This window comes from Spermophilus citellus (genome assembly GCF_964194105.1).
Source record: "Spermophilus citellus genome assembly, chromosome: 14".
NCBI classification, from domain to species: domain Eukaryota; kingdom Metazoa; phylum Chordata; class Mammalia; order Rodentia; family Sciuridae; genus Spermophilus; species Spermophilus citellus.
The window spans coordinates 25,902,005-25,924,150 of record NC_138194.1 but is presented as its reverse complement, the minus strand read 5'-3'; the positions used below and the strand labels follow the sequence as shown (position 1 = coordinate 25,924,150).

Here is a 22,146-nt window from a genome sequence, read left to right as displayed (position 1 = left end):
GCTATCAAAATCCTAAACAGAAACATTTTCCACTATAATGTTGCCACTTATAATTTCTTTATTTTTTGACATTTATATACCACCAAACATTTTCTACAAAAATTATCAGTTAATTAAATGCATATCTTATTACTGTGTTTCATAGGTAATGTACATGTAATTAGTCTAAAAATAATTGTGACTTCTTTCCCTTTTTTTAACTACTTTTTTTAGTTGTAGTTGGACACAACACCTTTATTTTATTTACTTATTTTTATGTGGTGCTGAGGATGAAACCCAGTGCTTTGTGCTAGGTGAGCACTCTACCTCTGAGCCACAACCCCAGCCCCTACCTCTTTGCCTTTTGAGCAATGTTAATGTAATTGAAAAAAATAAAATACATGCAATGCTGCTGTGGAACACTAGGTGGCGATGAATTCTGAAGTGGAGAGTAAGCAAATGAAACAGATCTACCTTCTCAGGATTCCAGATGGATAATGCTCAGAAAAGAGTTGTGGATGAGATGAAGGGCACTAGCAAATAATAATAATAATAATAATAATAATAATAATAATAATAATAATAATAATAATAATATTCCTGTTAATTTATCTTTTACTTTTTTACATGTATTTATTTTAACTTTCTTATATCCTATCCAGGAAAAGGGGAGAGTTAGTTTACTCAGCTTGAATCAAGCTCTGAAAGCCAGGCATCCCTTTGAGAGTTCTAATGATTGTAGAGTCTTTAGATTACCTGAAAATTATTGGAAAGTACCACTTGGGGGGGGGGAATACTTAGAAAATAATAATTCAGAAAATATTGGAATGTTAAAATCAATCTATCCCAAAATGTGCCTTCAAAGATTAAATTCTTGGGACTGCGGTGTGACTCAGTGGTAGAGCGCTCATCTAGCACTTGTGAGGCCCTGGGTTTGGTCCTCAGTACCACATAAAAATAAAATAAACAAAATAAAGGTTTTTTTTTTTTTAAAAAAAAAAAGAAACTAAAATGGAAAAATAAAACTTAAAAAAACGTTAAATTCTTATTCAGAATGTATAGGTAAGACTTCACTCTGGGCAGGATGTCAGAGAAAATAAGATGTACAAATGATGTAATTGATTTTTTTCTTCTGATTCTTAACACTGCCACAAATAGTGCTAAGCAGATGGGGTCAATCTGCTTCCTCTGAACAAGTGACTCTTCAGCAGCATCAGAGGAAATTAAATGACTGAAAAACCAAGGAACCTACTAATCGTGGAAGGAAAACTTCTAAAGATAACTAACTTCTTGCATTATTTTTTTAAACACACACAAAAATCCCAAGACACGATCTGAGTTAGTGAAGTATAGGGGCTTCCATTACAGTGGAGCACCTTTGGCAGATGTCCCGAGAGTATATTCTTGGGCTAGTCATGAATTAGGGATCGTCTTTATTGAGTTACAGCTTTGGGTGAAATTGCTCACAAGCTTTGCCAACTAAACTGTTCCTGTACTGTCAGCAACTTCCCCATCTAAAATATCCACTTATTTTCCAGTGAAAGGTTTTCTTCTTTTGCTGTCAGTGTTTATGAAGTTATTAGGTTGCCTAGATTTAAAAACTTACAAAAATTCCTTTCTGGAATCTATCATATAATTGGTGCCAGTATTCTTAAAATCTGTAGTCATAATAAAGCATGGATTTATAATGTTCATTTTTATAGAATTTATATTTTCAAAGAAATAGAACACTAATTGTTGCTGACTTACAAAATCACCAAGATATACATGTTAGTGTCATGTTCTTACATCATTTGAATCAGAGAATTCAATATGATGTTGGACACCGATAACTAAAAAAGTAATTCATCATGCTCTGTTTTTAGTGTACTGGTTCTTATATAAAAGCCAATATAAATCCTTATTTCACTATTTTCTGCTTGTGCCCTATACAATATTAACTTATCTTGAAGGGAAAAGCTGCTTGGTAATCTATCAGGTAGGGTAAATGACTCTGTGAAATGCACTTGACTCCAATGATGTGTTTTTCTGTTGACCCAGCTGTCCAACACCAGGATGTGATGGAAGTGGCCATGTCACAGGAAACTATGCGTCTCATCGCAGGTACCCAACAACCTCCTGCACAGTCAGTTTTCCTCATCTTACTCTGTTGCAATTACTTATCCTCATCTGTTCTAGCAAGATAACATTTGGATCAGGAAGTGGAGACTGAGTTAGTTAGGTTTGGGTTTATTTTTGTTTTTCAGAAATAAAATTATGACATATAGGAATCATGATTCTCGGCAAAAAAAAAAAAAAATCTAGTGTAAGTGACAGAACCAGAGTTAGGGCTCATGTCCAGCTTTGGTCCTGTCTAAATCTAAGTGAAGGCAACAGAATGGCTGGAGTGGATCTGCCGAAGCAGTACCTTTGATTCTGGGCAGATAATAACTCAGGACCGTGGAGAGATTAACAGTGCAAAAAGCTTTGTTGGAACTTTCTGTTTACCTTCTTACTGACATGATTTGCTTTCTTTTTGAGCACTAGTTTAAAACTTCCAGACATCATGACTTGGTGCTGCAATAAGAAAGAACTTTGTAATCATTGTACCATGGAATTCCAGAACTGGGGAGTCTCATTGGATTAAAGCCCTTCATTTGATAATAGCAAATCTGAGTTTATGAGAAATAATTGAAATGCCAACAAACCCAGACTCTAATAGCAAAGCCAGATTCGAAGTTTTGTTTGTTTGTTTTCCCAATCTTTAGTCACCAGTAATTTAACATATGTTACAAACCCAGGATGCTCTTTGAATCAGGTTTGTGTATATCAGTGTTGTGTATAAATATATATATATATTTTTTTCTTTCTCCTCTGTAGTGTTTCTGGATGTCCGTTAGCAGATAAGACTCTTAAGTCCCTCATGGCTGCCAACTCTCAGGAGCTTAAGTAAGTGTCAGGAGGTATGACCTCTTTGCCCATTGGCTCTCCTCATTCTCTGTCAGTGTAACCAATAAGGAGTAAATTTTACCTAACTTAATGATAAAAAAAAACACTTTTTCACCAAAAAAGTTGAAATAATATTAAAAAGTTACTATCATTTAATTTGCTTGCTTCAAGGGCATTTTATTTTATAATAGCTTTTAAAGGAATGATGTAATTATGAAACACAATACTTCTTTTTCTTTTCTTTTGTCTTTATTCTTTTTTTTTTTTCCAGTACTGGGGATTGAACCCAGGAGTTCTCTACCACTGACTTACATCTCCAGTGTCTTTTATTTTTTATTTTGAGCAGAGGTTGGTCTTGAACTTGCAAACCTCCTGTCTCAGTCTCCTGAATTACTGGGATTACAGGTGTGCACCACCATGCCCAGAAAACTCTAGTTGTTAATTTCAGAATTTATTAAGTCAGACTTATGAAGGTGTGGCAAAGCATTTATATCATCTAATTTTAAGAAAATTACACATTTTACCTTTTGGTCATTTAAAATCATGCAACAGCCTTTCATTTTTGGTTGATAAACACATTTTTGGCTGATTTCTACGTCATCTTTAAGATCTCAAAGTCACTTGTGTATTTATATTTACTTATTGATTTTATTCTTTCTATTTTTATCTTCTTTATTCAAAATTTCTCATTTGTCTATTTTTATATTGCTTTATTACATATGTAATATTAAAAAGCATAGTTCATCTTATGCCCTTGATAATGAACCTGTATAAAAATTTGAAGTTTTATTAACAGAAATAGTAAAGAAAACTATGAAGTATACAACATTCCTCATTTTCAAAGTGTTAAGAACAATTTGTTGTGCCAGGACAGATTCTAGAAATCATTTTATTGACTTCGTTTTTCTAGACTAAACTAGAAGAATGTTCAGCAGAGATTCATAACAGATTGAAAAGTAAGATGCACTAGAATATTTTAATCACTTCTACATTTTCCACATCTTAATTATTGCTATCAGTTCTCTTAAGTATTTTCTCTAAACAGTATTTCAAAAACACATTGGTAATACATTGAAAGCATGTAGATTGAGAGATCCCATGGCACTGTGCAGTATTTTCATTTTTTATGCAGGCATCTAATAAATACTATGAATGGTTTTTCCATATAAGATATTTCATTGACCTCTTGTTTAGATATTCAAGGAAAAGCTCCCCAGAAAGATTATTTGGCACTGGTATTTTCATAATTGCTCTATGCTAATAAAGCAATATTTCACAAAAATGTTAATAGAAAAAGTTAAGCATGAAAACCTTTTTTACATTAGAGAGTACATATTATCTCTTTGAATGGTTAATTAAAGACTTGTGCAGGTGTTTCCCGTTAGCTGGAAGAGATGTGTGTTGATATTTTAAAATTTCATTGCAAAATAAAAAAGTATTTATTCCCTATTTAGAAATTAATATGTTTCATGAAAGTTCATTGGGATACAATTTAAGAAAAGAAATAGTATTCACAGGTTTCTTTGGATTACCACTTTTTCTCAAATGGAACTCTTGTTTGGGTGGAGATCTGAACCATAGGGACCAAAAATGTGAAATAATACATAAAGATAATCTGTATAAAAACTTTCAGAAAAGCAAATATTTTGTTATGGTCTGTTTTCATTTCTATTGGGGATTTTTTTTAAAAAGCAACATAAAGATGAAAATCTGTATTTATTCTAGTGTATTTTGAAACTGATTCCTAATCAGCGTTTCAAGTAAAAATAGATTCCCTTTCCTCTTTCACCCTTCTCCTTCCTCAGTGGTTGATTGCTGATAATAGATAATAGTGAACTTGGGTGAGGCAAGACGGACCAGCAGGTGCAGGTTATGTACGTTCTCTGGTGATAATATTAATGCTCCAAGTCTCTGGAGTTCACATATACCACTGTTGTTCATCTGGAATTAGTGGGTTATCATGGCAGGACAGGATGTCAGAGAAAATAAATTATTCATAAAACCATTCTGGAAAATTGTTCTTCTTACATGAAAGATGAGAACTTTGCATGGTGTAGACAGAAGCCCAGCAGTAAATTATGGGCTCACATTCAGGTTCTTCTCAATATAAGGTTTAAAAAAAGAAAACCAAATGTATAATAACTAACAGCTAATGCCATTGTCTACCCAGCATCATTCAGTAGTTACGTCTTAACTTTTTCTTTAAAAATGAATCCTTAGCCAAATGCTCATTATATTTAAGCAAAAAGAATCCCACCAAAAGCAGCTCTTTATAGTCAGTTCTATTGAATGTGTCACAATCCTCCTCCCACCCCTAACCTGGGGATCATGCTCTACTCCTGTGTTTCCAGGTGTCCAACTCCAGGCTGCGATGGGTCGGGGCATGTGACTGGAAACTATGCTTCCCACAGAAGGTAAGACTGATTTTTTCTGAGAGGGAGGCACAGGTGTCCACAGTAGTACTGAGACCACTTATTTGTGTGTTGTTCTTTGTTGGTTGTGTATTGTAGTTTGTCCGGCTGTCCTCGTGCAAGAAAAGGGGGCGTCAAAATGACTCCTACCAAGGAAGAAAAAGAAGACCCTGAACTTAAGTAAGTGGAATGGTGGCAGCATTGGGGTTAGCTGTGTCTTATTGGCCAATTGGAGGAGCCTTGGTTGGGATGCAGTTGAGCATCAACTGAATCCTGGGGAAGTCACACCCTGCTGAGCACCAGGACTACTGAAGCAAGAGTCAGATTGTTTGGAGGTTTGAGAACATTTTCCCATTCAGAACTAAATTTCCATATTTCTTTGACAATGCAAAAGAAAAGATGGGAGATTTGTACTTTTCCCAGTTGTTCTAAAGGAAAGCTGCATTGTGGAAGTTCTCTAGAATGACAAATCCAGCCATATTTTCTCCTGAGATTTCTGTTTTGCGTAAGGCGAAATTATATCTAAGTTGAATTTTCTCCTCTAAGAAATATGCTAGCAGGTCTTGGGCAATACAGTGTAGTTATAGACATTTAAATCGCTTTCTCTACAAGAGTTCTAAATACAATATTTAAATATTTGCAAATCAAAATTCCAGTGTCAGGAGCAATGTGCTATCATTATCAAAGCAGTAAACACTTTATACCCTTGATCTTTGTTCAGAAGCCATATAACTTAGTGCTTATGTGGTTAGCTCTAGCGCTAAAAAGTACAGCCTTGAACTTGGCTCCATTTCTTCTAAAATAGGTGAAGAGTCAGCTAAGTTCTATAAGCCTCATTTTCCCCACCGACAAAATGGGATAATAACACTCTCTATCCTGTGGGTTTGCAGTGAATATTAAAAGAGATAATGCATGGAAATTGCTTAGAACAGAGCCTGCGGACTATTACTACTAATATGATGCTGTTTGCTACTGGTGGTGGCCTTTTTTAAAGGTCTGTAATTTCATGAATTTCCTCCAGGATGGTATGGAACTGTTTCTGCCTTTTCCCCAGCTGGTAATGTCTCTCTTGTGTCTCTCTAGATGTCCTGTAATAGGGTGTGACGGCCAAGGTCACATATCAGGTAAATACACATCACACCGCACAGCTTCTGGCTGTCCCCTGGCTGCCAAGAGACAGAAGGAGAATCCTCTCAACGGGGCCCCTCTCTCCTGGAAACTGAACAAGCAAGAGCTGCCCCATTGTCCCCTGCCAGGTTGCAATGGGCTGGGCCATGTAAATAATGTTTTTGTCACCCACAGAAGGTAACATTTGTTTCCTGCCTTTTTGTTTTGTTGTTACTGTGATTGGTTGTCATCTGAGTTGCTGGGGGTGGGGGGTGGAAGCTTCCCTTCTAAATGTCATTAATTACAGCACTTAATTAATTACATCATAACATTATCATGCTAAATAGATATTTGACTAGTCTGAAGAATAAAAAATGTTATTTTCTATATTTCTGAAAATTCACTATAGTTTTCGAGTGCCCTAGAAACTGTGCACTTGTGGGGTTTTTTTTTTTTTTTTTTTGTATTCTAAAATATCACATATGCTGCTATTTTAAAATTGTGCACTCTTTTAATGGTTCACTTCAGTTCCAAGTGGTGATATCTACTCTATTATGTTATATAATTGTAAACTTTCACTTTACATATTTACACCATTCCCTCCCTCTCATGCATTGGCTCAATTTCAGGCCAAAATTGTAGTTATTTTGCTGCTAGGAAGATGTGACTCATCTACAGCAGCCAGAAAGAAAATGGCTTAGCAACTGCTAAGTGTACAACAGGATGAAGGGAGATTTAGAAAACCCTTTTATAGTTTCACAATGACTTAATTCCTTTATCACCAAGTGTCGTGTATTTTGACTGAGCCCTTTGTTGGACAAGAACTATCTTAGTCCAGCTTTTGGTTTGCTTTCTACTTAAAGAAAAAAAGCTAGAAGATTTATGATCTATTTCTCCAATCAATGAGTAATGAGTTCCCTTTCTAGTCTTTCGGACCACTGTGCACAATGCTGACTTCAAAACCAGTGAAGGTTCAAGAAATCTTTGATGCTTTGTTTATAAGCAGTGTACAAATTGAGCAAAGTTGGAGCATCTTGACCCTGCTCAGTTTTGGGGATGTAGATCAAAGGCATCAGAAAATGAAGCCTTCCAGGAAGTACTTATTTCAAGGTTGTCATTGAAACTTGCTTACTGAGAAAACTTGAATTTCTGTGGGTTTTTTGTTTCTTGTTTTGTTGATATCTTTCAGATGCAGACTAAAATCTTCCATAGCTCACCTTGTTTTATTCTGAGTTTGGATCATTGTTGTGTAGTCAGGAACAACTGTAACAAATTAAGTGTGCCAGTAATTGTGTTACCTTCCATTTTGCTTTAAGAAGGTAGATGAAGATAAAGCTTACGTTGCCTTTTTTTTTTAATTTTTTTTTTATTGGTTGTTCAAAACATTACATAGTTCTTGATATATCATATTTGATACTTTGATTCAAGTGGGTTATGAACTCCCATTTTTACCCCGTATACAGATTGCAGAGGATAGGAAAGGCAGCAGATTATGTTGCCTTAATATGCCTTCATAGAATTTCAAATTAGGCCAAAGCTATATAAGCCCATTTTTTTTCCCTGCCTTTCCAATATGGAGTTCCAAACCCTGAAAGTTATACCACAGACCTGCCAAACTCCATCTTCAAAAGATAAAGGACTTATAAAATATTTTTTCTGCCCAATTCTTTAAAATATTTTCACTATCTCAGAAGACACAGAATAAATATCAAGTGGCATTTTTAAAACCTAAGCTTCACTTCCATAACCATATGCTTTGGTTCTAAGTCATGTAATTATGGATGGACACTTCACTAACATTTTTACAACACTGTATCATACCCTGGAAATTTACTACAAGTTATCTGAACAAAACTGATCCTTTAGGGGAGAATGTCAGAGGACCTCAAAGGACATGTTACTACCCATTACGTTACAAACAGACGTACTACAAGCACCTCTAAATATGCAGTCTACCAACTAAATAGTCATCCCTTTTATGATCATTTTCTCAGAACACAACATATAACAATAAAACAAGACAAACTTGCATAACTCTCCAGAAAAAGAAATAATAAGAAAGCATATATCAATCATGATTGACAGTGAGAAGCTTCCGGAATGGAAATTTGTGGTTCTGCATTCAGTTTGTGTCTCTCATTCTTATCCCTTGTCAAACAATTTATCTTTTATCAAATTTGAACAAACCACATAACCCTCCCTTTATATATAATGTTACCGGTACTATTTATTATTATATTTTTATATATCAATATTTTTCATATTTCATAGAATCTTAATGTAGAATAATTTACTATTCTTTAAAAATACAAGTGATTTGCATTTATGAAGGGCTTTGCCCCAGAAATATTTTCTTCTGCTTTTCATAGTGTTGCAAATTTTAGTTCAAAAATAATTGTTTTATAGATGAATGGTAACCACATTTCTATGGATGAAAAAATATTTTAAATGATTAGTTAGAATCATTTTTATTTTGATCTAAAAACTGTACAAAGACACAACAAAACTGGAAAAGAATTAATGGCTGCTTGGAACAATGAAATTATCTGATCAGAAACGATGGCAACAGGTTTTGTTCAATGTTGTCATTATCATATTGGTGCAATTTAAATAAAACAGGTGACATTAAGGGAAAGGAGTGTCACCGAGGAGGGCGACTGTTCAATGGGAAGGGTCATACACACTGCCACAGAATAACAGACCACCGGGCCAGGACTGCATCTGAATGCACTTGCCGCGCCTCCCTTTATTCTCCTTTCAGGGTAGAGACTTTTAAAATGAAAAAATAATGTTGTAACAGTTAAAGGAAAAAAAAATCAGAAACTTTCCCACAACCAGATTGAATCTGCGATAGGAAAGGGGAAAGTTATGTTTGACTTTTGTTCATTTGAGTCATTCTGTAAAGATCAGACTGTACTTCCTATAAAAACAAGAACTAGATTCTGCTTTAGTTTTCATGGAATTTTGATCAGTTAGAAACCATCATCATTCATAATCCATATGTACAATTTTCTGTTTATGGAAAATAAAGTAGCTACCACTACACCAGGACACTCACATGAGTGCAGCACAGAACAAAAGGAATTAAATCACTATAATATAGCAGCAATTACTATTTTTACTTTGATTTAAAGGGATAAAAAACCAAAATATTTTCCAGGTCTGGGGGTAAATCTCCAGAGGTAGGGTGCTTGCCTGGTTTGCAGGAAGCCCTGAGACCCATCCCTGGCACTGCCAAAAAAAAGCCACTCTTGAATGCCTTTTGCCTTTGCTCTAATAGGTATTTATTGGTTACTTTGTACAAAGAGACTGTGAGCTGTGATATAATTAGTGGGCAGGCCAAAATATCAATAGAAAAAAAATTAATGATTTAAGTAAATCAAACATCAATAGTAGGTATGAGTAAAACTCTTTAATTTTTATAAGAAATAATATGTCTTTCACACATTAGTATAAATTCTGTTTTCTCAGCTTATCTGGATGTCCTCTCAATGCACAAGCTATCAAAAAGGGCAAGGTCTCTGAAGAACTAATGACCATCAAACTCAAAGCCACCGGGGGTAAGTCACCATCTCCACTGAGGTCTAAATGATAGCCCTCAAGAGGTTCAGCATGTTGAAGTATGTGCAGTATGCAAAGTATAATTTTAAAATATGAAAAGAATGGTCAAATTTGGGTAAAACTAGAACTGAGCAACAATTACTTAGCTTCTTGGGCTGGAGATGTGGCTCAAGCGGTAGCATGCTCGCCTGGCATGCGTGCGGCCCGGGTTCGATCCTCAGCACCACATACCAACAAAGATGTTGTGTCTGCCAAGAACTAAAAAATAAATATTAAAAATTCTCTCACTCTCTCTCTCTCTCCCCTCTCTCTCCCCTCTCTCGCTCTCTCTTTAAAAAAAAAAAATTACTTAGCTTCTCCCTTACTTCATTTACTTATTAATTTACCTTTTCCTGTGCTGGGAATGGAGTCTGGGGCCCCACACCTGCTGGGCAAGTGCTCTCTCACTGAGCCACACCCTGCCTCTTTTTTACTTTCTAAAAAAGATCTACAACAGAGAAAGTCAGGAAATGATATCCAGTGGATGGACAGGCACACACAGAAGTTGTGACCTTCGGCTTCATAATGAGGTGCCTCTCTCCCTCTCTCTTAGTGTGTGTGTGTGTGTGTGTGTGTGTGTGTGTGTGTGTGTGTGTGTGTTTTCCTGCTTGTCTCCTGTCAATTTTCAGGAAACACAATGTCTAGAGTCTGTATTTGCTTAAATGTTGTTCCTCTCTACTCAAAATATTTTTACAGTGATTCTGAATGACTTAGACTTAACATCTGTATCTCTATTTCCATTTCCCTACATATTTCCCAAGTGTCGATCACTCATCAAAATTAAAACATATAGTTCCTTAGTTCTAATTTGGATCTTACCTTTTTTCTCTGGCCCTTGAGCGCTTTTTTAAGATTTCTTATCAGCATTGTCTCAGGTCTGCAGTACTTTCCATCATAGATCTTTCTAAGGCATCTGAGGAATGATGGCAAGGCAATTATTTTGCTTCAGAGATTTTATTTGGTAGTGTCTTTGGCATGTGATTAGAATTGAGCTGGAGACTTCTCTCTCTCTCTCTCTCTCTCTCTCTCTCTCTCTCTCTCTCTGTGTGTGTGTGTGTGTGTGTGTGTGTGTGTGTGTGTTTGACGGGAATTGAACCCAGGGCTTCTAATATGTTAAACATATGCTCTCCCTCTGAGCTACACCTCCAGCTCAAGCTGAAGACTTTTAACTGTTGTTACTTTGTTTCCCTGAAAGCCCTGCTCACAGTTTTTAATGTGAACATGAGGGTCTACCCAGAAGGTATACAAGATCCATGGGAGGAGAGCTTCCCTTTTGTAAGGACTCTGGAGCTTCCACTGTTTCTCTTCCCAGTGAGACCTTCATCTGCTTTATGTAAAGTGGACCCTTAGGAGACCAGGCAACACTCATTAGAGCTGGAATGAATGCCCTAGATTTTAGGAACAGGCTTGAGTCCCCCACTATTTTCAACATCCAGAAAGTTAGCAGGGGAGCTTTCCCCAATGCTTTGGGTTTCCCTAGGAAATACTCCCCACTCTCAAACACCTGTATGTCTTCAAAATTGGGACAATTTAGTGTGTACTTATTTATATAGCACCTTAATTCGATTAGTATTTAAAGGCTAAGTAGAGCAAAGCTACAGGGGAAAAAAAGCGACTTAAAAATTAATTGAAACTATGGGACAAAGGAAAATCAAAGATAAGAAGGCAAGATAGAGAAAGCCCAAGGATTAAAAAAAAAAAAAACATGCTACCCAAGCCATTTCACACTCAGTAAATAAGGATCTCAAATCTTTTAGAAGCAAAAGGAGAATGTAATCACTAGAAGAACCACACTATAGTAAGTTAATTCAGAGCAAATCTCTTTCTAGAACTGAATGCATGAAGCAATATTTCCTATGAGTCCTTATTGTGAGAACATAACAGCACCTATTGCCTAAATAGAAATCACAGTGCTGCTCCTAATAAAGATAAAACCAGAACATTAAGCCTGTGGCATTACACTAAATTATGATGAAGCCATAAAAAATAAAAAGAAAAATCAAATTGCAGTAAAATATAAGGTGCATATGAGTTTAACCTTGCCTACGGTGTTAAACTAAACTAGGTAAAAGTCATTCATTCTATTAGTTGAGTTAGATAATTTTTCAGGAGAATATTGCCAGTTCTCACATGGAAAGTCTATGCCAAAAAAAGCTAACATTTATTTTAAAAGAATTAATTGGTCTTTGGTTCTCCATCCATGCCATAATTATTATCACACTACTTTTTTAAAGGACCACTAGCAGTCCTTGATCATCAAATTTAGTCATCTGCACGAGAAAGAACACTTGCCCTTGGACACAAATGAAGTAAAAATTAGGATAGTTGAACCATGTACATATTCTCACACTGAATAGATCCTTATGGCTCTTCCCATTGTACCTTTGTGGATATTAAATCTCCTCAGACCTTTAATGACAAATGTGGTAAAATTTACACTTAACTCATTTTTCCCTAAATAGAAAAAGAAGCCGAATTTTAGTCTGTAAAACCAATATAAAAATAAAGTTTCATTCAAGAAATATATTAGAATTTGTTTGAAATATAATTGATTTATTTTGTTTATATAATATGAAAAAATAACCACTAATCCCCCTTGTAAATCATATACACCTGCTACACATAGGTGTTTGCATCACTCGTATAATTACACATAATACAAAGAACATGTTATTATAAATATATAATCATTGACTCTGCAAATTAGGGACAGGTTACTACCAAGTAAAATAAGAATTATTGAGTAAAAAGAAAGCAGATTTTTTGCTCTTTCATAGATGGACTCTATATTAACAGCAGGATCATTGAGTAGTCACGTAAAATATTTAGGGGAGAGTTAATATGGTTTTCTTGGTCATCAGCAATACCTAGCTAGTCTAACATTTGCCTCTGCTTATAAAGGAACATTAGTACATAGTTTTTATTTGTATTTGCAAAACAAGTTACATATCTATGAATAAAGATAACATCACAATAGTGTCTCCTTTATCTGCAGAGGATATGTCCCAAGAACCCTGTGGATCCCCAAAAGTGAGAATAGCATCAAACCCTATATATACTATTTTTTTCCTACATATCCATTATCTATGATAAACTTTAACTTATTAATTAGGCATGGTAAAAGATAAGCAACTAATAATAAAATAGAACAATTAAAACAATGTACTTTAATAAAAGCTACTTAAAACTTATGAATTATTTCTAGAACCTTCCTTTAACATTTTCAGACTGCAGTTGACCACCATTAACTGAAGCATCAGAAAGCAAAACTGAAGACTTGAGGGGACTACTGTGATTTGGTGTGTGTGTGTGTGTGTGTGTGTGTGTGTGTGTGTGTGTGATGTCCCATCCCATGATGATACCTACCCCAGAAGCTCCAGACACTTTTTGTTAATAGGCATCGTCCTAGTATTACCATCTTTATTAAAAGACTTCATAAGTTTTTCCAAAACTTTCCAACTTTTTATAACAAAATACCTAAGATAAACAACTAAAAAAAATATTTATTTTGGCCCACAGTTTTGAAGGTTCTAATCCATAGTAAGTTGGCCTATTGCTTTGAGCCTGTGGTAAGGGAGCACATCATGGTGGCACATGTAGAAGAGCAAAAGTGCCAGGAAGAAAGGAGAGAAAGAGAAAGGAGCTGGGGTCCCCTAATCCCCTTTGAAGGCACACCTCCAGTAACCTAAAGGCTTCCCACAAGGCCCCACCTTGTAAAGTCTTACAGCCTCCCATTAGCACCACCCTGGGGATTAAGCCTTTAACACATGGGTTTTTAGGGGACATTCAAAATCCAAATTATAGCAGTTGTCATTATTAAGATCAGACATCAATAAAACAAAAAGAACCAATAGTTCAAGCTCTCATTTAAATACTATTCATGAAAGCACCCATAACTTAGCCAGTAAACCTTTAATTGTGTTACTGGAAGTTATTGCCCAATACCACTTGCTACAGCCAAAACAAGCAGACATTATAGGTTCTCCCCTTCTCTCACCCCAAACCTCCAACCTCCAATCCATTATGAATCTTGCAAATTCCTACAGATGATACATCCATCTTTGTTCCTGCTCCCCGGCCATGGGACACAGGGCCGTGAGACTCAGCCAGGACCACAGCAGTAATATCCTGCTGGCTTCCACTCTGTCCCACCTCAATCCATTCTCTACTCAAAAACCCAAGTTATGTTCTCCAAGTCAGTCAGATTACACCAACTCCCCCACTTAAAATCCTTCACTAGTCCCATTGCTCCTGGGATAAATCCAAGCTCCTTGGGAGGTCCTCTGTGGGTGGCCTCTCCACTACCTTCACCCTCTTGCAGTCTGGGAGCATCCCCTTCCTGCCCAGGACAACTGTGCACTTCCTGCTGCTTCAGTGCGATGCTCACCTCACAGCTCACTTCTCATTTCCCTGCCTCCCCCTTAGCTCTCAAGTCTCAGATGAGAGAGTCTCCTCCAGTGAGGGTCCTCAGCACACCACCTGCTTCCTTCAGAGCTCCTGCTTTTTGTCTGCCTTACCAGATGTTATATAAGAAATGCCAGTCCCTGAAGTGGAATTTTATTGAAAAAAAAAAAGACAGAAAGGAAAAACAATATATCAAAGAAGTACAGCAAGAGAACTTTTTGTTTGCTCAGATCAGAAAAATTTAAAGTGCCTGTAGCACTCCAAATACCGATTTCATTGAGAATCCACATATTTCAGTCCTACCTTCCTTATTCTTACCTGTCACTTGACTGAGAGATGATTCTTCTACCAGTTCAAGATGGTGCTCAAAAATGAAATAGAGTTCTCCAGATACAGCCCGTCAGCACAGAATAAATCCCATGTCCAGGATACTATAGTGTGGGCCTGGGTAACTCTATTCATTGTTTTGTTTTGGGTGTTTTTGTTGTTCTTGTTTTTGTTTTGTGCAGTTCTGGTATTCATAATATCAATGGTAGTTGATATTATGAAAGCCACCATGGTTACGGAGTCTCCCAGTATTCCTCAGCTTAGGTGGCTTAAGACTGTCATAATTCATCTGAAATGCCATTTTGGTGTTTTTATGCACTGTGAACACTGCACAATCTCCCATGATGGCAGTCAGGTCCACATTGAAACCAGGGCATCATGCTTACTGGGCAAGTGCTTTACCACGGAACTACGTTCTCAGCCCTCATTGTTTTCTTAGTAGCTGTGTTAGGCTATTGATTCATTTTCAGATTGATCCAGGTACTAAGATACATGCATCTTAGATGTTGGGTTGTTTGTTTGTTTGTTTGTTTGTTTTTTATTGAATCTCAGAGCCTAGAGTGAGACTAGTCTTGGAACATACTCTTTTCATTGGCCCATTCATCCCCCATTTTTATTTAGGTAGTTAATTTTAATAAAGCAATAATGACCTACAAAAGAGCCACCTGTTTTATCACATTGTATGTAAATATTCAGGGTTTGCTTTTTTTCTCTTTTTGTTATATTATGAAGAGTTGTCCACATTGTTTTGGTGGAGGCATACAGCTTGTTTCTAGGTTAGAGTTTTGTGAACAGTACTGCTGTGCATTTCTTGAGCATGCATCCTATTGTGTATGTCCACCTGTCTGTCTTGAGTGCATACCTAGGAATGGAATTGCTGGGTCATGGAGAATATGAACCTTCACCTTTTAAGGTGAGGATTAAGGATTTTACTCCCTTTTCTGTTGCTATAACGAAATACCTGAGACTGGGAAATTTACAAAGAATAGAAGTCTATTTGCTTCATGGTACTGGAGGCTGGGAAGTTCAAGAGCAGGGCACGGCACCTTCACAGCATCTGGTGAAAACCTTCATGCTTCATCATAACATAGAAGAGGGCATCACATGGCAAAAAGAACAAGAGCGCTATCATGGGTCTCTTTTTCTCTTCTTACAAAGACACTAATCCTATCCTCATGACTTCATCTATTCCTAATTACCTCCCACAGGTCCCATCTCTAAAAACCATTAAATATGACTTTGGACATTAAGTTTCCAACACAGGAACTTTTAGGGGCACATTGAAGCCATAGCAGTAAGTTATAGACTATCTTCCAAAGTATTCACCCCAGAAAGTGTAAGAGTCTGGATCTCCACCAAACAAATTGTCAAGCTAAGCCCCATGCATGTATCCTGCTCTCATGAAACTTCTTATTAAATCTAACTGCCAATGTTTACATTTATCCCTCTTCATTGTCAACACTGGTTTAAACTCATTCTTCTGCCCTGGGAAATTACTTTTAATCCTATTGGTGGCATTCATAATATCAACTACCATTCCCCGCTTCCCCAGTTCATGCTCCTGTGAAATGTTGATGAGAGCCAGGCTGGTGGTGAACACCTGTAAACTCAGTGACCTCCCAGCGACATATAGGCTGAAGCAGGAGTATCACAAGTTGGAGGACAGCCTGAGCAACTTAACAAGACTGTACCTCAAAATAAAACAAACAAAAAGGGCTGGGTGTGGAGCCCAATGGGAGAGCACTTGCCTAGCATGTGTAGGGTCCTAGGTTCAGTGCCTAGCACCCCAGCAAAGACAGACAACAAAAAAAAGCAATGATGGAGACAATGCCTATCCAGTCAGAGTCTGCTCTGATTCAGGGCTTTGCATTTTACTGCTTTCGTTCTTGCTGCATAATACTATGCCTGTTTTACAGAAGAGGAAATAGAAACAAAAAGAAGTTAATTAAGTTGCCCAAATTCAAGGAGAAGAGAACTCACAGGAGTTGGAGTTTAGACCAGCTCCATCTTGGAATTTCAACTTGATGTTATTTAACTTCTGTCAGTGATTACTGAGGTCTCCTTTCACTGTTCTGAAGCCCTGAGTCTTTATATATGAAAAGTGGATGATGGGACATGCCCCACAGTGGGCAGAGAAGTGTAGATGTTAATGTAACTGAGCTAACAGTCTACTTTTCTATTTCCTCTTTTCTTCCTTGCAAAGAATTAAATCCCACGACTCCTCTTAACCACTTTTTCAAAATCCTTCATATGCAGGTTGCAATGAAAATGCTCACACTAAAGTCTCAGGTTTCAATGATCAAATGGCAAATTAGATGTAAAATGATTCACAATTGCCACTACTGCATATTTTCATTTTGAACTAAGTCTGAATTCTTCACAGGTATAGAAGGTGATGAAGAAATTAGGCATTTGGATGAAGAAATAAAGGAACTAAATGAATCCAACCTTAAAATTGAAGCAGATATGATGAAACTTCAGACTCAGGTAAAAAAAAAATAGTTATCTTTAAAATAATTATAATATTTAGTGGAAGCAAAACATTGATCTTTCTAAGCCTGGAAATATCCTGACATCTTATAGGGAATACACCGAGACTTTCTTGATTACACAGTTATTGTAAAATCCTGAACAGGTGGATCATCCCAGAGCACCATGGATTTGTAACTTTAGGCAAAGTTACACTTTTGCCCCTGTTGAATCAATGCCTTCATAAACAAATAAAGTAGCAGATCATTCTGTAAAGAGTCCTGTAGAGCATGTGGTGCTTCAGAAAAAATCATGAGGGCTAAGTGTCCTTAGGTTTATTTAAAATTAAAATGAAACATCAAAACTGCTTAATTTTTCTAGAATATTTCTACATATATAAGTGTTTGTTAGAAACAGGTCTTCCTGAACAAATGCTTTATCCAAAAATCTAAGCAGTTTATCAACTTTTCATTCTCCATAATGCCTACCCCTGATTAAATTTTTGCAAATGGAAATGGAAATCAAAAGTTAAGACCAAGATTTTTTAAATATAATAAGCGATGGATTAATAATTATTATTATTATGTAATTCCCAGAATTCTGTCTTCAGCCTGGCCTTCTCCACAACTTCTCCAGACATCTTCATACTAACTAATAACTATTATAAGTCAGAAGAAAAAAGAATGAGCCCAAGCAGAGGTAGAAAGGTCCTTCCCCCTTCCCTTCTTTCCTCTTTTCCTGAAATGCAGGGTTTTATGCCACCATGGTTACGGAGTCTCCCAGTATTCCTCAGCTTAGGTGGCTTAAGACTATCATAATCCATCTGAAATGCCATTTTGGTGTTTTTATGCACTGTGAACACTGCACAATCTCCCATGATGGCAGTCAGGTCCGCAAAAAGCTTAATGCTTTGGTTTGGAAATCACGGGAGCTTCTCATGGGAACCATTAACAAGAAATGCAAAGGCCTCTGCCCTCCTGGAGATTGAAATTTAGAAGGGGAAGATAGAAAGTAACAAAAAAAATCATACCCGATAAAGTCTGCTGGAAGGAGGGAGGAATGGGTTAAGTGCCTGGATTTCAATATTAAATAGGACAACCAGACCAGGTGGGCTAGATGAGGTATGAAGGAATTAACCAAATAGTTATGGAAGAGAATATTTCAGACAGAAAGAAACACCAAGTACCAAGGGCTGGAGATTTGAGAAATAGCAAAGAGGAAATGTGTCTGCAGGTGAGTGAGCTGGGCAGACCGAGGGCCACTCACATGGGGCATCGTAGGCCATTTTAATGACTTTCTTTATTTTTCTGAGTGACTGCAGAACCATTGCAGGTTTTGAGCTAAGGAGTAGCATGGTCTTACTTGGCTTAGATTCTAACTTGCATTTGAAGAGGTTTGTTCTGGTGGCTATGCTGAAGAAGGACCAAGAGGAGACTACATGCGGCTCTAGGCATACATAGGACCACCCATGAAAAGACCATGCAGTCTGCACAGGTGACAGCAGCATGGCAACAGCACATGGGTGGGGACAGTGGTCCCATTCTGTAGTCTTAAAGGAGATGCCCAATGGATTCAAGGTTTGAAAGAGAGTCCTGGGGACACCTTGAAGTCTGAGCATCACTGGGATTCCCACCAATTGGAAAGGAGAAGACTAGATAGAGCAGGTTTGGAGGAAATATTTGCTTTGAGGAAAATTGAGTTTGAGATATTTAACATAAAGTCATTAGGAGACACTGGATCTGCAATCCACAGAGAAATCTAGGCTGAAGATATAAGTCTGGGAATTATATTATTATATAATAATTAATATAATTACTTAAGTTATTTATTATGATTAAATGTTTATGTGATAATTAATTATTAGTATAATTAAATAATTACTATATGATAATTATAAAATTGTTAAGTATTATCATTATAATTATTATTATTCCAACATTTAGAGCAATATGATGGGAATGTAATTTGGAGCACTGCGGTAGTGGCATATACATTCCTATATTCGGCCATGCATTTTCCTTCAGAGACAGACCTTTTGTACTCCTCCCAAACTCTACATCTCGTGTTCCTATACTATTTCCATTTAGATTACATCAATGGAGACCAACTTGAAGACAATAGAGGAAGAGAACAAACTCATAGAACAGAATAATGAAAGTCTGCTAAAGGAACTGGCAGGTCTGAGTCAAGCTCTCATTTCAAGCCTTGCTGACATCCAGCTTCCACAGATGGTAAGTTGAAGACCAAGACTTTGCTGCTCCATTGCAGGTATTGCAGGGACATCATGCAGTTGTTCATTGGGCTTCTAGTTAGCAAAGAGATCTGTTAGCAGTCACAGAGATCTCCTGATTACTACCTGTAATCTCCCCTGATGGAAAGATGGTAGATAGGTAGATTTAAATTATAGGAAGGCTAAGGATATTCTTAAAGACCAGGTTCATCTAAAGATGAAGGTTTATTCAAAGCTTGTTTTATAATATAATATGAAAGTTAGAGGACAAAACATCTTCACTGAAATATATTTCCAAGTGTAAAATTTCATGTCTTACAAAGTCTGAGACCCAGACTTTGCATTATCTGCCCAACTCAAGAATTATTTCAAAAAGTTAAATTCCCAAAAACTTGTTTCATACAGAAGTATGCAGGACATAATTCAGTTCTCAGACAGCATAAAAACAGAAGTAAGCAAAGCATTCTTACTTCCAAAATTTAAACATGTATTTTTAAGTATGCAACTATTTAGAATTCATTAAAAAAGTTTATTTTACATTTTTATAAATATAAATAAATATTTGGAGGAGGAGATGTATTGTTGAATATTTTAAATTTCTTCCAAACTTACATTCCTAGAATAAGTTTTCTAAAATTTTGTATATAAAATGGTTTAAAGATGCAACAATATAATTAAGAAATATAGTTGGTTTTGCTTAAAACAAAACAAATGCCTCAATTTACTCAGCTTTCTAGAATGGAGCCTTCAATTTAATTCCAATGTGTTTCTTGACCTAAAAAATCAATAATACAATATTCCAAAGGAAATTTATTTTTATTTTTATGGCTACTATTCATATAATTACTGGATATCATTTTAATGTTATTTATCAACATTTATCTACTTCATACTTTAAATTTTAGAATGGTAAAATTTTGCCCTTCTAAATTTTGCCCTTCTAAAATTTAAATTTTTTTTCTTCAGCCAGTGCCATAAAAAAGATAGACATAATACAAGATAACTGATACCTTTGATAATCACTATACATAGTACTCCACTGGTAATTCTTTAATATGATCACATGAAATGTTGACAAGAGCCCTAAGGACTGCCATTGACATTCCCTTTCTGTAGTTGAGGGACTCTTCCATTATTTGATCAAGGTTCCAAAGCCAGCATGAGTCAGGTGGGTCTGGCTTCATGCTAGAACCTTTATCTGCTCTGCCACCCAGAACCTTTTGTTAAGAGAATGGCACAGAAAAGGCAGAAGCTAAGAGAGAGCCAAAAATTATGACTAGACAATATTAATAATCTAGAGCAGTACTTTGCTGAATATGAACAAATACTCTTCAAATTTAGAAAGCTTGCCTTCTAAATAGCAACAACGACAACAATATCATACATCTATAGTACTTAGACCTTTAAGAGTACTTTCTTCCAAGCACCTTCTGAAGTAAGGTGTATGTCATGCATGGGTCTTTCAAAAGGGGGAAATGGAGGCACTAGCAGGGGCTGAGTTGGATTCCCTTTGTGCCATAAACCTCCTGTCACTCATGCATGCCATTTAGATCTAGTCAGTGTGTACTCTTTGAAGCTTCACATTGGACAAAGGAGACACCAAATAGGATAAAGGTGAATGAATTTCAACTTGGTGAAACTGGTATTCTACCTGAAGAGACAGAGAGATAATAAAATATATTGCAATGTTGCTGCAAAAGAAAAATGGACACAAAGGCATCTGAGGACAAAGTAGAAATATTTTCCATCCCAACTGGTTGGTAAGCAGTTTGCTCAGATCTTAATCTCTGAAACCCTGGCCCATCACTGTTAAAAGAGCCTACTGGCGCAAGCAAACCTGCCCTCCCAACCTCAAATATCCACCTCCCTCAAGGAGAAGCGTCTTGTGCTGCACAAGTTCCATTGAGGCCACGGCTCCTCCCTAAAGAAATCACCCAGTTTTGAGTTCAGCTCAGCAGTGCACCTTATTTGGCTCCAAACTGACCTGCAATAATGTTTCAAACAATCATGTTTCTGCAATCCCATAAAGAGGAAACAAATAAGTCCCAATACACACTCAGATCTCTCCATTTTCCCAAACTCCAGTAACTAGGTGAATCCTTGCCTTCCCTCCCAGATCCTGAGTCACTCACCTTCTTTCTTGTTACTTGATCTTCCTTTTGCCTCACAGTGATTGGTTCAATATGTTTGTCTCCACTTAGGGACCTATCAGTGAGCAGAATTTTGAAGCATATGTAAATACACTCACAGACATGTACAGCAATCTGGAACGGGACTATTCCCCGGAATGCAAAGCTCTCCTGGAAAGTATCAAACAGGCAGTGAAGGGTATCCATGTGTAGGATCACAGTGCTGCCGGGCAACAGAGATCACCAACAGCAGTCAACTCCAGATGGACCTGTGAAAGGGGTTCATGTACTGCTAAGGCTTGGAGGTTGCCATATGCATTTACAACTGCAACATTGCACTAATTTTTCCCCAGCTGACATAAAAAGGAAAGAAAAACTATGATAGACTCTTTGGATTAAAAGCAATGCAGTCAATGATTAGATCTTATTTATTTTCATATGTTTTTCTTTTATTTCTTCATTGCACTCTTTCTTTTGTAAAGTATATGTAAAATAAATGTGACATTTTTATATTTTATTTATTACTAATCAAAGAGTTTTTTATCTTTTAACTGCATTTTGA

General features: G+C 36.6%; 1 protein-coding gene across 1 annotated transcript in view; it reads left to right on the top strand.

Moving 5' to 3' along the window:
• Positions 1–21,925, top strand: part of ST18 (ST18 C2H2C-type zinc finger transcription factor) — a 105,816-nt gene extending 83,891 nt beyond the window's left edge. Inside the window, exons 14-22 of the mRNA XM_081266230.1 lie at positions 2,020–2,082; positions 2,839–2,907; positions 5,259–5,321; positions 5,418–5,498; positions 6,402–6,623; positions 9,897–9,985; positions 17,140–17,243; positions 19,313–19,456; positions 21,657–21,925. Of these exons, the coding sequence (XP_081122356.1) occupies positions 2,020–2,082; positions 2,839–2,907; positions 5,259–5,321; positions 5,418–5,498; positions 6,402–6,623; positions 9,897–9,985; positions 17,140–17,243; positions 19,313–19,456; positions 21,657–21,797 (976 nt within the window). The 3' untranslated portion in view covers positions 21,798–21,925. The remainder of the gene's footprint in view (positions 1–2,019; positions 2,083–2,838; positions 2,908–5,258; positions 5,322–5,417; positions 5,499–6,401; positions 6,624–9,896; positions 9,986–17,139; positions 17,244–19,312; positions 19,457–21,656) is intronic.
• The last annotated feature ends 221 nt before the right edge of the window (positions 21,926–22,146 follow it).